Raw genomic sequence first — 14,921 nt, 5'->3', positions numbered from 1 at the left:
TGACGGCAGCATTAATGATGATATTGGCTGCCTGCCGGGCATGGATCAATAAGGCTTACATCCAGTTACTATCTGATTATACTTCCTTGGCAAAGAGGTAGAAAAAGATTATTTTTTAAATCTTTTTTCTTTTTTTACCGTAGGGGTCATGAGGGATGAAAAGGTAAAACATTACAAATTGTAATTGTCCAAAATAATCCCCAAAATTTCCCCAACATAATTAAATAAATGGTTGTAATCAGAGTGCTCTTTCATTCATGCACAATGATTACTGTGTGCTGATTGCCAGGGAAGGATTTGATTAACTGTCCCCTGTCGGAACAGATAACTAGTCAATACCACATGCAAACACAAATATATTTCCATCACTCCAGAGGACAGTACATTGACTTACATTAACCTCATGGAAAGTAATTCTCATCATTAGCATACTGCTTGTATCAATCAATCGAGTAGAAAGCTGCAGATTGGTTAAATTATAATATAGTGATTCCTGGGTTAATCCGTTCTGAAGGCAAAATCGTATGATAACCGTAATAATTATTCCCATCGGAAACTTTATAAATCCAAAGTTCTACACACCCAAAAATGTCACTTTTTTATACAGAATGCAGTTTACTATGATTTATTGCTTGAATTCAATAGTTTGTCAAACCTTATGTATCCTTTTTGTATCCGCACGGACAACGACTTTGTGCTCGCTCGACTTTGTTTACATCATCTGATGCAAACACACATGCGCCAGACCGCAGGGCAGCTGGTAAGCGCCATATTGGGCTAGACCAGACCTGGGCATTCTGCGGCCCGCGGGCCACATCTGGCCCTTTGTGCGTCCCTGTACGGCCCGCGTGAGGCCAATTATAAATGACAAAATACATTTTAAAAAGTATCTATGTCGAGTGTGCAATACAACGGTGCTGCTTTTGTTTTGAAAATCTTTATTTGTATTACTTCCGTGTGGACGTATGCGTGTGCGTGATTGTGAGTGAATGTGAACAGCTGCAATCATTAATTAAAAAATAAAGTTGAAAAAACATCTATGTCGTGCACGCAGTACAACTGTGCTGCTTTTATTTTGAAAAGTATCATTTATGGGCGTGTGTCCGTGTGTAACCTGCGAGTGAAGGTGCACATGCAGCGACAAGTGATGCACGGTTTACACCCGAGACGCTAAAAAGAGAAAAGTTGATGAAGAATGGCGTGTTTCCAACAAGACATGGACTGCAAAGCAACGTTCCCTCTAAGGTGCGTGCCTGCGCAATTGCGCACTGCTCAAGCGTCTGCTGCGCGGAGCAAATATATGCCGCGCACCAAATCAAATCCCATCTGAATTCTAAACAAAATAAACATATTTTTTCTATGTAATTTTGCAATGCAACTTTGAGTGACAGTGACAACAAGCGGCCCTAACGGTGTTCGTCAACACCGTTCAATTGAACACCGTTCAATTATTGTAACGTCTATTGAGATGCTTCGAGGTCAGGAATTATATCGATCACTTTATTAAGCAAAACTGTTTATATTCGGACATAACCACACCAAAAACATGAGTAAAACACTTCTATCTCGAAAAACTAGTCATTTTCTGCCGTACAAACCAGGCCAAAACCAACTTGTCATCTGTCACCAACACGCATAGCACTAAACCACTGGTGCGTTTACGGCCACACAAAAAGTCGGACAACTCAAACACCACACAAAGTTACACTATGACTCCTCAGTCACACGTGTGCTTATTTTACTGTCATTTATTATTAATGTTAATTTATTTATATTAGTCATGGAATGCTGTTACACACACTATGTTGAAGTATTACTATTATTATTAATTATTATTATTTATCTTACGGTATATATCAAAAATAATATTGAGCAAAATTTAATTGAAATATTGTCGATGTGGCCCTCCAGCAGTGCTCGGGTTGCTCATGCGGCCCCCGGTAAAAATTAATTGCCCACCCCTGGGCTAGACTTACCGTAGCAGCGTGCTTTTTGCAGTGAGACTCTGGACATATTAATTCGGGTCTACGGTGGGTTATTTTGCAACCGTACTTAAAAAAAAAAAAAAAAAGGCAGCGGGACTAAATCGCTAAGATATGTTTATTCGTACTAAAACCGAAACAGTGCTTTAAAACAGAGTGATATTTTTTGGTTAAAAAAATGGTCTTAAACCGAATCATACTAAAACCTGGAGTTATGAAAACATGTACCACTGCGCGAGGGATGTAACGATATGAACATGTCATACCACGGTTATCATGACCAAAATGATCACAGTCACCATTATTTTCGTGGTATTGTGCTGAAAAAGTACTGCACACTAAAATCTTTTGAGCAGGTATTTTTTTTAAACAATTAAAATTAATTCACACTGTTAAAAACCCACTATTTATCATGTTTTGTGTTTCTTAAGTTTCATGCTAGTGTTTTAGTCCTAGTATTTGATCTGTTTTAATGGCTAAGACCTTATTGATTTAAATATTTATTTGTACTGTAGCGCTTTAGGATTTATTAAAACAAATTGTTTTAATCATTTATTATTTCATTTGGGCGTTGTGGCGTCAGCGGTCCTTGAACACACCGTAAAAACACTTTTGTCTTGTATTCCCCTGAGTATAGAAGGATCAGTCTGTACAGCTGGTAGGTTCAATGTGCACAATTGAATATCTTAGTTGTGCAGACAGTAATGTGTTTATGTAAGTTTAGATTGAGGGTATGTCGTTTCTTAAAGGGGAAAGACGTTAATGTCTCTTGTTTTCATGTTAGCATTTAAGCTGGCGCCAGTCAGTCTGTGGGTTTGTCAAAGTGCAGTTATCAGTCACGTTTTTTTTTATCATTTTGATTTAAAAGAGTGATACTAACCGTCAAGAGTTATATCATTCTGACCGTTTATTGTTACATCCCTACACTGCACACATTGTTTACAAACAACTTCAAAGTAAGATTAACACTTGTGTAATGTTCATATTGTTGTTACTCAGCCAGCGTTTGTGGGTCTGATGGACCCGTTGCATTTTGTGGATTTAATGCCTCACAATCAAACACTTTTATGTTAAAATACTGAACAGATGTTTACCTTATCTCAATAAACATCTGTTCAGTTGTTGTTACTCAGCCAGCGTTTGTGGGTCTGATGGACACGTTGCATTTTGTGGCTTTTAATGCCTCACAATCAAACACTTTTATGTTAAAATACTGAACAGATATTTACCTTATCCCAATAAACGTCTGTTCAGTATTTTAACATAAACGTGTTTGATTGTGAGGCATTAAAAGCCACAGAATGCAACGGGTCCATCAGACCCACAAACGCTAGCTGAGTAGCAACAATATGAACGTTGCACAGAAAATTTCTCTGCCAGTTTCTGCATCCCACAGGGATTCTTCTTTTGTGTTTCTGCACCTGCGGTTCTCACACAAGGTTGCAACATTGTTTGTTAACACTGTCTGCTCTCATTTCTCGCACATTTGACCGTCTGATGTTCTGTGTACCTACACGCTGTCCTCCTCCTGTCTAGGCCTGCTGTGTGTGTGTGTGTATGTGTGTGTGTGTGTGTGTGTGTGTGTGGGTGTGTGTGGTACACAGAACATCAATTTCCCCACTTCTATTAGCCCCTGGTCCAGTGGACCCGGACATCTTATATGTAATAGAGATGTGTAGTGGGGGGGGGGGGGGTGTAGGGTGTGTGGTCATTAAATATGTATTCTGATATATGTTCTTCACAGAAAATGAGCCAGTCAGTGAGACTCAGTTTAAAAAATGTATTAATTGTATGGTTTTTCTTTTAATAAAAAATGAAAACGGGTCCCACAGACCCGAACACCACACAAGGGTTAAGTCCACCACTTTACCTGCTTTTAAATATCAGAATTGGTGAGAGAGAGTCAGCATTCTCGGAAACTCTTCAAATTCCAGCACTCAGGCTTGAATAATGAACAATTACCAGCTACAAGAACCAGAAAAGGTTGTGAGTGACATGGCTCAATAGGCAATTACAGAAGCGCAATGGTAGACGCTGCTGACAGGAGCCAAGCATGTGTGAGAAGCTCATGTTGTTGATGGATGTTTAACTCACTCCATCTGCGGTTCACATGTGTACTTTACTTTATATGCACTTATACTCGGGCTGGTCGCCACACCGCACTGCATACTGAGAGGACGTCCCTTCCATAATAAAGGTAATTTATATACCAATAGATCATTACAAATTCAAGTGGTACCACCTTTTTTGTTGTAGACACCCATGAACACGGTTTAGAGAGAATAATCACAGTTTTACATAATGGTGGACTGGGACAAAAATTTGACCACATACTTTTTGGTCCAGACCGGCCCACCACAATCCGCAGGCAGATATTGTGCCAACTCACCCCATTGATGTAAATGTATACACTAGTGTTGTCCCGATACCAATATTTTGGTACCGGTACTACAAATACTTTGATACTTTTCGATACTTTTCTAAATAATTGGGACCACAAAAATGTATTTATTTTAACAAAAAATCTGAGGGTACATTAAACATATGTTTCTTATTGCAAGTTTGTCCTTAAATATAATAGTGAACATACTAGACAACTTGTCTTTTAGTAGTAAGTAGTAAGTACACAAGCAAAGGCTCCTAATTAGTAACATATTGTGTCATTTTCCATTCTATTATTTTGTCAAAATTATTAAGGACAAGTGGTAGAAAATGAATTATTCATCTACTTGTTAATTTACTGTTAATATCTGCTTATTTTCTGTTTTAACATGTTCTATCTACACTTCTGTTAAAATGTAATAATCACTTATTCTTCTGTTGTTTGGACACTTTACATTAGTTTTGGATGATACCACACATTTGGGTCTCAATCCGATACCAAGTAGTTACAGGATCATACATTGGTCATATTCAAAGTCCTCATGTGTCCAGGGACAAATTTTTCCTGAGTTTATAAACATAATATAAATAAAATAAAAAACCGAAAGAAGATGTTGTGATGCCAAAAAATATCGATACACAAAAAAATATCGATACACATTCTATACATATACATTCACTGTACATACACACATATACACATACTGTACATATACATTCACTGTACAAACACACATATACGACATACTGTACATTTACATTCACTGTACAAGCACACATATACACATACTGTACATATACAAGTACATATGCACACATACACTCATGCACATAATCACGTTTCATCAAACATATATTAACGTTGTTGCCCTAGGGTAAACTGGGTACAACACATGGCACACTGACAAAGCTTAACCTATTGTTACTATAACAATCTACAAGGTTAATGTAGGTTGCTTTTCTTTCTTCCCCTCCATTTTTCTGCATTCTTTCGTATCTCAAGTTATGATTACGTATATGTATTGTTGCATTTGAACAATTGTATTGTTGATAATAAAGGAAAAGTATTGGTATTATTTATTATCAATAGCACTATTTCTATTGGTATTCATATTGCTCCATTTTTAGTGTAATAATGCTCATTGTCATTTCTGTATTATTTTTTATTTTCGCTAACTGCTTATTTGCTATTACTTTTACCATCATATTTGTACATGTCGTATTTGCTGATGTTGCTCTGTTGTTGTTGTTGTTGTTGTTGTGTTTGTTGTTTTTGCCTCTCTGTCTAATCCCCCTCTTGTCCCCACAATTCCCCCCTCTATCTTCCTTTTTTTCTCTTTCTATCCCCTCCTGCTCCGACCCGGCTGCACCAAATGATAATATAAATACATTTAACAAAGTCAAAATACAAATAAGGCAACAAGAGAAGTATCCTACACTTCTCTTTTGTAAAGTAAATCTGAACAGCCGATATGGGCGTCTACAGCTACTATATGATTTGCCTGAGAAGCTGGGCAGGACAAAAAAAAAAAAAATCAAAAAAAAAATCGATGTAATTATAGTTGTATCGACTAGATACGCTCCTGTACTTGGTATCATTACAGTGGATGTTAGGTGTAGATCCACCAATGGGGGGTGAACCGGTACTTTTCAGAGGCTGTATAGTACCGAATATGATTCATTAGTATCGCGGTACTATACTAATACCGGTATACTGTACAACTCTAGTATACACATAAACCATGAATAAGACTACTATACTGAACGGTATTCAAATAGGGCTGCAACAATTCATTGATTAGAAAAAAGCTTTGATATAATTTATGTTGCTTAAATTAATGGTTAATAATTATCAAAGACTGCATTGAGTGCCCGGAAGTATAAATACGCAGACATAGTTTCCGCATGGCTGCTGTGTTGATCTGTGGGTGCCATGATCTGTCAATGAAGATGAATGAAAAAATGTCAATGAAGCCATGTTAAAAGTGCAAAATTATAAAGGTTATCGCAAGCAGCAAAAACATTTATTTCAACAATTTTCCCTAAAATACGCATTGATGCAAGGGTTGCACGGTAAACCGGTACTAATCAAAAAGTACCAGTACCGTTCTTTCATCCGAGTGCCGCTTTGCGGCGGTGACTACAGAGCCGAGGTGTATGATGTTGAGTGTGTCAAAACGCACACACAAAATGCATACAAGCAATAACATCTTGGAGCTTAGGGATGGCTATGCAAAACGAAACTAAAACTGAACTGGCTGCAAAGTAAACAAAAACAGAATGCTGGACGACAGCAAAGACTTACAGCGCGTGGAGCAGACGGCGTCCACAAAGTACATCCGTACATGACATGACAATCAACAACAAAATAGGAGCGCAAGACAAGAACTAAAACACTACACACAGGAATACAGCAAAAAACTCCAAATAAGTCAGGGCGTGATGTGACAGGTCGCGAGACAGTACACCTACTTTGAGACAAGAGCTATAGTGATGCATGCCTAGTTGTGGTTTGAATTCATATCCAATAATTGCGAGAACGACTTTTAATAGTCAATATCGGCTGCTGAGTTTAATTTTTTAATGTTTTCTGCTAGTGGTGTGCCTGGGGATTTTTTTCAATGAAACAAATGTGCCCCCGCTCACAAAAGGTTGAACAACACTGTGGTATGGTATGGTGTCTCGAAAATGCATCGTTATAATAACCTCTGTTTATAAAGAATTTGACTGTAATGAAATGGCGCTGTAGTGGCAGATGACGGGTTGTCAGAAAATCACAGTAATGTTATCGTGTCCTTTTGTTTCGCAGGTTCATGGTTTTGCACACACACTGGAAAAGGTAATCACACACACACGCACACCTGCACTTTTTTTTCTCCGCCTCCTGTTTCTCGTTCTTGTCTGGACACAATTAACAGGCATTCGGGTTATCAGCGTACAAATAACTGCATGTAAAACATAAATTGGAAAAGGTTTAATGTTGACAGTCACATTAAGAATATGCCAACATGCACCTGCTGATGCTGTGTTGTGTGTTTCTAGAGAGATACTGTACAAATGCATGTTATTATTTGTATTATTTATGTGTGTTAGCAAGTATTGCAACATTACAGTAGGAGCTACAAAATTGCATTCTTGTTTTTTTTATTTTGCTTTTATGGTAATTGTGAACCTGCAGCTTCTTTTGGTCTATTTGCGGCAGATGGACTCTACTAGTTTTATGTCTGCGGCCTTCCCTCTGTAGGGCCCAGAGTATTTTAGTCCAGAATAATCCCTACCATCTGCTGTCTCCTTTACTACGTTTGAGTGCTCTATAACTCCTCGTCTTATATTGTTCACTGTTTATATTCTCCTGCAGTTCCACTTTTTTTGCCCCGTACTTTCCTTCCCATTCACTCCTTAATTATAGACCATGCCCACCAATTTTATACCACTCAATCTCAATCTGGCAGCTGCCTCGTCTCCCCGTTCTACGCGTCTCCATCACCTTCTTTTTATGAGACCCTTGCACCTCATTCTGTTCCTTTACTTCCAACACTTTGGGTGGTGCCGCACACACAATTGCTTCTAAGTACCTTTGTCTGGAGCCTTCTTTCGATTCATACCAGCACACAAACTGTACAGACTCCCCACAGCCTGTACACTCCTAATCCGGGTTTCAACACAGACTTCACAGAGAAAATCCTCTCGTACACGTAGTAAGCGTATAGGCTGCACCGTTTTCTCAGGGAAAATTACTCCTCAGTAGTGTAAACCTGCTGATTGGAGAAGAATTTAAATTCCTTCTGACAAGCGTTCCCGTGGTAATACCTTACTAGTACTTGGTGGAGTTTTTGCTCCAATAACAATAGTTATGTTTGCTGATGGTCTTCTGTGATTAGAGTTGTTATATATATATATATATATATATACATATATATATATATATATATATATATATATATATATATATATATATATATATATATATATATATATATATATATATATATATATATATATATATATATATATGTATATGTATATTTATTTATATATATATATATATGTATATATATATATATATATATATATATATATATATATATATATATATATATATATATATATATATATATATATATATATATACATATATATATATATATACATATATATACTTTTTTGTAAATTATTTATATATATATATATATATATATATATATATATATATATATATATATATATATATATATATATATATATATATATATATATGTATATATATATATATATATATAATAATAATAATAATTTAATATATATATACAGTACAGGCCAAACGTTTGGACACACCTTCTCCTCATTCAATGCGTTTTCTTTATTTTCATGACTATTTACATTGTAGATTGTCAGTGAAGACATCAAAACTATAAATGAACACATGTGGAGTTATGTACTTAACAAAAAAAGGGTGAAACAACTGGAAACATGTTTTATATTCTAGTTTCTTCAAAATAGCCACCCTTTGCTCTGATTGCTGCTTTGCACACTCTTGGCATTCTCTCGGTGAGCTTCAAGCACACCTGTGAACGGAAACCGTTTCAGGTGACTACCTCTTGAAGCTCATGGAGAGAATGCCAAGAGTGTGCGAAAAAGTCATCAGAGCAAAGGGTGGCTATTTTGAAGAACTCCACATGTGTTCATTCATAGTTTTGATGCCTTCAGTGACAATCTACAATGTAAATAGTCATGAAAATAAAGACACAGTGCAGGGATTATGAACAATTAATTGGAGGCAGCCACCACAGTTGACATACTTCACACTAAAGTCTCAGTTTCTCCGTAACTGTTGGTGTAATACCTTTTTTTGGTAATTCTGCATATATTTTTACGTTTATTATGTCGTCAGGAGCGTCACTAAACACTGCATAAATGTATACAGCGGAGAGCATCAAATACGGCTGTTAAAGCATGTTTTATTTGTAAGTATAGGAGCTGGAGTATGTTCAAAACTATATTTTGACGTATTATTTGTAGGGATATCCAATAATGGCTTTTTTGCCGATATCCGATATTCCGATATTGTCCAACTCTTAATTACCGATTCCGATATCAACCGATACAGATATATACAGTCGTGGAATGAACACATTGTTATGCCTAATTCTGTTGTGATGAACCGCTGGATGCATTAAACAATGTAACAATGTTTTCCAAAATAAATCAACTCAAGTCATGGAAAAAAATGCCAACATGGCACTGCCATATTTATTATTGAAGTCACAAAGTGCATTATTTTTTTTTAACATGCCTCAAAACAGCAGCTTGGAATTTGGGACATGCTTGAGGAGGTTGAGGTGGGCGGGGTTGAGGTGGTGGTGGTGGTGGGGGTGGGGTGGGGGGGGGGGGTTTAGCGGGGGGTGTATATTGTAGCGTCCCGGAAGAGTTAGTGCTGCAAGGGGTTCTGCATATTTGTTCTGTTGTGTTTATGTTGTGTCACGGTGCGGATGTTCTCCCGAAATGTGTTTGTCATTCTTGTTTGGTGTGGGTTCACAGTGTGGCGCATATTTGTAACAGTGTTAAAGTTGTTTATACGGCCACCCTCAGTGTGACCTGTATGGCTGTTGACCAAGTATGCTTGGCATTCACTTGTGTGTGTGAAAAGCCGTAGGTATTATGTGATTGGACCGGCACACAAAGGCAGTGCCTTTAAGGTTTATTGGCGCTCTGTACTTCTCCCTACGTCCGTCCGTGTACCACTCCGTACAGCGGCGTTTTAGTCATAAATTTTACTTTTTGAAACCGATACCGATAATTTCCGATATTACATTTTAAAGCATTTATCGGCCGATAATATCGGCAGTCCGATATTATCGGACATCTCTACTAATCAGTGATGGTGATGTTGTGGTTTTCGGTCAAGCATTTTGAGCGATTGTTTGTGCACTTAACCTGTATTACCACATTAACACACACACAAACTGGTACCGGTTTCGATTCCTAGGTACCGGGAAATGGTACCGTATCAGTTCAAATGAGAAAGGTACCTGTCCTTACAGAGGATTTGCTGCAAAACTGCTGCCAAAAATAAGATTTGAAGAGATTCAATTGTTCCCTAGTATTGCCCTGAAACATTAACGTCTATGTAACTACAGCAACATCAAATACACAAAGTACAACTACAAACAATCCACACAAAAACAACCCTTTTTATGTTTTTTTTTAAAACTGTTAAAAAATGTGAAGGTTTAGTGGAAAGTCCCCAGTTGATTTATTATTTTTTTCCACTCGTTTCGCGTGAATGCTTCCTTTCTTTTGCTGCCATCCTCTCTGACCGTGGCACCAAATGACAAATACAAGTGATAAAAAGATCACAGGCTCCAAAATACGAACCGCAATGACGTCGTCACGTCTGACGTGGTCGCCACGCATGTTCGCGGTTTAGGTTTTTTTCCAGCATCAGCGCAATACAGTTGCAGGATTATCAATGACCAAAATGGATTAGTGAGTGTGAAAGGGAGACGGACAGAAACACAGCGAGTGGGTATTTGATAAAGCTGGAGACTTTAAACAGATACAGTGCTGATAATACCCAGAGATCGTCATATTTTTTGGCTGATATGCAAATGACATCAGAAAAAAAATCAGGCAACATGCACACCGGGTCACACACAGCAATGAGCTCGACCTCCTTCGCCAAGTCATGTGCGTCATTTCTTCCCATGATTGCCAGCTGTTCCATTTATACTAAAACTGCACGCCTGCTCCAAACTGCCATCAATTGCTGTTAATAGCTACTTCTGCCATTTCCCTCCCAGCCTCAGTCTGCCGTGATGTCATTATTCTGCAGATCCTCCGTCCTTGGTTTTTTTTCGAGGATTAAAGTATTTGAACATTATGACATGCTCGAAGAATGTCAGCAATGTATAATAAGGCATTAAGTGCGCTTGACTATTGGAAAATTCGCTGGTTGATTCGTAATTGAAATGCTGAATAGACAGCTCCGGCTAATCAGCTTAGAAATGTAGTCGGCGGTCGGCGGATAATAAAGAGGATCTCGGCGCTCAAGAGTCTATTAACACCCCTGTAATGAGAGTTCACATACTATGATCTGACGGCAATGGATGGGTGGGGAAATTAGGAAGTAAAAGAGAGCAGCAGAAGGAGGAAGTGATGGCTCTTATTGTTCGTGAGGAGAGTTTAAAAATAGAAGCTTGTTGAAAAATTGTGATCGACTTTGAAGGGGAAAAAAAGTTCAGTGTACGATATTTGATATTAAAGGCCTACTGAAAGCCACTACTACCGACCACGCAATCTGATGGTGTATATATCAATGATGAAATCTTAACATCGCAACACATGCCAATATGGCCGGGTTAACTTATAAAGTGCAATTTTAAATTTCCCGCTAAACTTCCGGTTGAAAACGTCTATGTATGATGACGTATGCGCGTGACGTCAATCGTTGAAACGGAACTATTCGGACACATTGTATCCAATACAAAAAGCTCGGTTTTCATCGCAAAATTCCACAGTATTCTGGACATCTGTGTTGGTGAATCTTTTGCAATTTGTTTAATGAACAATGAAGACTGCAAAGAAGAAAGTTGTAGGTGGGATCGGTGTATTAGCGGCTGGCTGCAGCAACACAACCAGGAGGACTTTGACTTGGATAGCAGACGCGCTATCCGACGCTAGCCGCCGACCGCACGGATGATCGGGTGAAGTCCTTCGTCGCGCCGTCGATCGCTGGAACGCAGGTGAGCACGGGTGTTGATGAGCAGATGAGGGCTGGCTGGCGTAGGTGGATAGCTAATGTTTTTAGCATAGCTCTGTGAGGTCCCTTTGCTAAGTTAGCTTCAATGGCGTCGTTAGCAACAGCATTGTTAGGGCTTCGCCAGGCAGGAAAGCATTAACCGCGTATTTACATGTCCATGGTTTAATAGTATTGTTGATTTTCTATCTATCCTTCCAGTCAGGGGTTTATTTCTTTTGTTTCTATCTGCAGTTAAGCCGGATGCTATTACGTTAGCTCCGTAGCTAAAGTGCTTCGCCGATGTATTGTCGTGGAGATAAAAGTCACTGTGAATGTCCATTACGCGTTCTCGACTCTCATTTTCAAGAGGATATAGTATCCGAGGTGGTTTAAAATACAAATCCGTGATCCACAATAGAAAAAGGAGAGAGTGTGGAATCCAATGAGCCATCTTGTACCTAAATTACGGTCAGAGCGAAAAAAGATGTGTCCTGCACTGCACTCTAGTCCTTCACTCTCACGTTCCTCATCCACGAATCCTTCATCCTCGCTCAAATTAATGGGATAATCGTCGCTTTCTCGGTCCAAATCGCTCTCGCTGCTGGTGTAAACAGTGGGGAAATGTGAGGAGCCTTTCAACCTGTGACGTCACGCTACTTCCGGTACAGGCAAGGCTTTTTTTTATCAGCGACCAAAAGTTGCGAACTTTATCGTCGATGTTCTCTACTAAATCCTTTCAGCAAAAATATGGCAATATCGCGAAATGATCAAGTATGACACATAGAATGGATCTGCTATCCCCGTTTAAATAAAAACAATTCATTTCAGTAGGCCTTTAAATCAAGTGCGTCGTTTGGAAATGTCCTGAATTTTTTATTTTTTTTTACACTTGTTTACGCATTTTAATCTTCATAAAAGCAGAATTTTTGAAACGGCTCTTTGACCGAATTTCACGAGGCTAAATTTGCACCACTTAGTGACATAATCCCCCATGACGTTTGCGTCTTTCTCACAGGACTGCGATCTATTAGTCAAATGCAGAGGACAAATTTCACCACACCTAGTGTGTGTGTGACAATCATTGGTACTTTAACTTTAACTTTAACTTATTTGTGGTAGTGAGTTGCAAGGGGGACATCTTCGAATTTGCATGATGTATTTTTCATGTGTACCGTATTTTCTGGACTATAAGGCGCACTTAAAATCATTTTTTCCCCCTCAAAACTTGACAGTGCGCCTTATAACCCGGTGCGCCTAATGTACAGAATAATTCTGGTTTTGCTTACCGACCTCGAAGCAATTTTATTTGGTACATGGTGTAATGATAAGTGCTGCCCACATGACGTGAATTTTTAATATTGGGTTTAACTAGCTTTTTTATCTTATGTTGTATTTTTCCTTTGTATAATGTTTGGTAATGCATGTATTCTTTGTATTTTTATTTTGTATGCTCCTATATGGACCCCAGGAAGACTAGCAGTCGCCTTGGCGTCAGCTAATGGGGATCCAATCAAAAAACAATAAACAATAAACCAGTAGATGGCAGTCAAACATAAGAGATACGTGTAGACTGCACTATGATGGCAATATGACTCAAGTAAACAACACCAACATTTTATATGTTCCATTGAAAATATAGAACATTACACACGGCGCTCAAAAATCTATCAGAATGTTTTAGTACGACTTTGGTAAGCTATGAAGCTTCAACATACGAGTATTATTACGGTGTGTGTATAAGGTAAGACATATTACATATTATCTGGCGTTTTGTTTCACAATATTATGCAAAATAATATATATATATATATATATATATATATATATATATATATATATATATATATATATATATATATATATATATATATATATATATATATATATATATATATGTCTTAATTAGATTATCCAAAAAATAGTGCTCGATACCGTGGTAGAGCGTAATATGTATGTGTGGGAAAAAATCACAAGACTATTTCATCTCTACAGGCCTGTTTCATGAGGGATTTCCTCAATCCTCAGGAGATTTTAATGGAAGCATTCACATACCATGGTTTATATAGGGCACAGAGTGGGTGGGTACAGGCAGGCGTGGGGGCGTGGTGATTGACTCATGTGTTACCTAGGAGGTGTTTCCTTCTGTGACGGCATGCTGATACAATTTCGCTGCGCTTGTTGAGGGATGACAACTCTGGGCGGTATATGATAAACAGTTTCTCTTTTAAGCATAGGTTGCATCTTTTGTTACCACTGTTGTAAGGTGTGCTGGATGCAAGAATTTGCCATGTTATTGAGTATTCAACATTATTGTCTTTGAGATTCCAAATGTGTTTGCTGAGTTCTGTAGTGTTCCGCAGGCTTTTGCATCTGAAAGAAGCCTTGTGATTGTTCCATCTGGTTTTGAATTCTCCCTCAGTTAATCCTACGTATGTGTCGGATGTGTTAATGTCCTTGCGTATTACCTTTGCTTGGTAAACAACTGATGATTGTAAGCACCCCCCGTTGAGAGGGCAATCAGGTTTCTTGCGGCAGTTGCAGTTTTTGTCGGTTTTGGAGTCGTTCTGCCTGGTGGTGGGCGGCTCCTTATCAATTGCTTTATTGTGGTTTGAAATTATTTGCTGCATGTTGTTCATGCAGCTGTAGCTCAATTTAATGTTGTTCTTGTTGAATACTTTTCTTAGGGTGTTGCCTTTGGGGAAGTGTTTGTCGATCAGGGTGAGGAATTTGTGGCCAATATTAGTTGAGACGTTTTTGCTGTATGGGGGGTTGTACCAGATAATGTTGTTTCGTTTTCTGCTCCTTTTTGGTTGGTTTCC

The 14,921-nt window shown here is 38.2% G+C and overlaps 1 protein-coding gene across 2 annotated transcripts in view; it reads left to right on the top strand.

Moving 5' to 3' along the window:
* Nucleotides 1-14,921, top strand: part of LOC133663526 (immunoglobulin superfamily member 11-like) — a 321,885-nt gene that overhangs the window by 76,384 nt on the left and 230,580 nt on the right. The window contains exon 2 of one of the 2 annotated variants that reach the window (XM_062068056.1): nucleotides 7,174-7,203. The exons of the other annotated variant lie outside the window; for it this stretch is intronic. Coding sequence (XP_061924040.1) covers nucleotides 7,174-7,203 — 30 coding nt within the window. The remainder of the gene's footprint in view (nucleotides 1-7,173; nucleotides 7,204-14,921) is intronic. 2 annotated transcript variants of the gene reach the window in all.

Source organism: Entelurus aequoreus, linkage group LG13 (assembly GCF_033978785.1).
Source record: "Entelurus aequoreus isolate RoL-2023_Sb linkage group LG13, RoL_Eaeq_v1.1, whole genome shotgun sequence".
NCBI lineage: Eukaryota > Metazoa > Chordata > Actinopteri > Syngnathiformes > Syngnathidae > Entelurus > Entelurus aequoreus.
The sequence above is the reverse complement of the archived record's forward strand: the minus strand, read 5'-3'. Positions and strand labels throughout refer to the sequence as shown.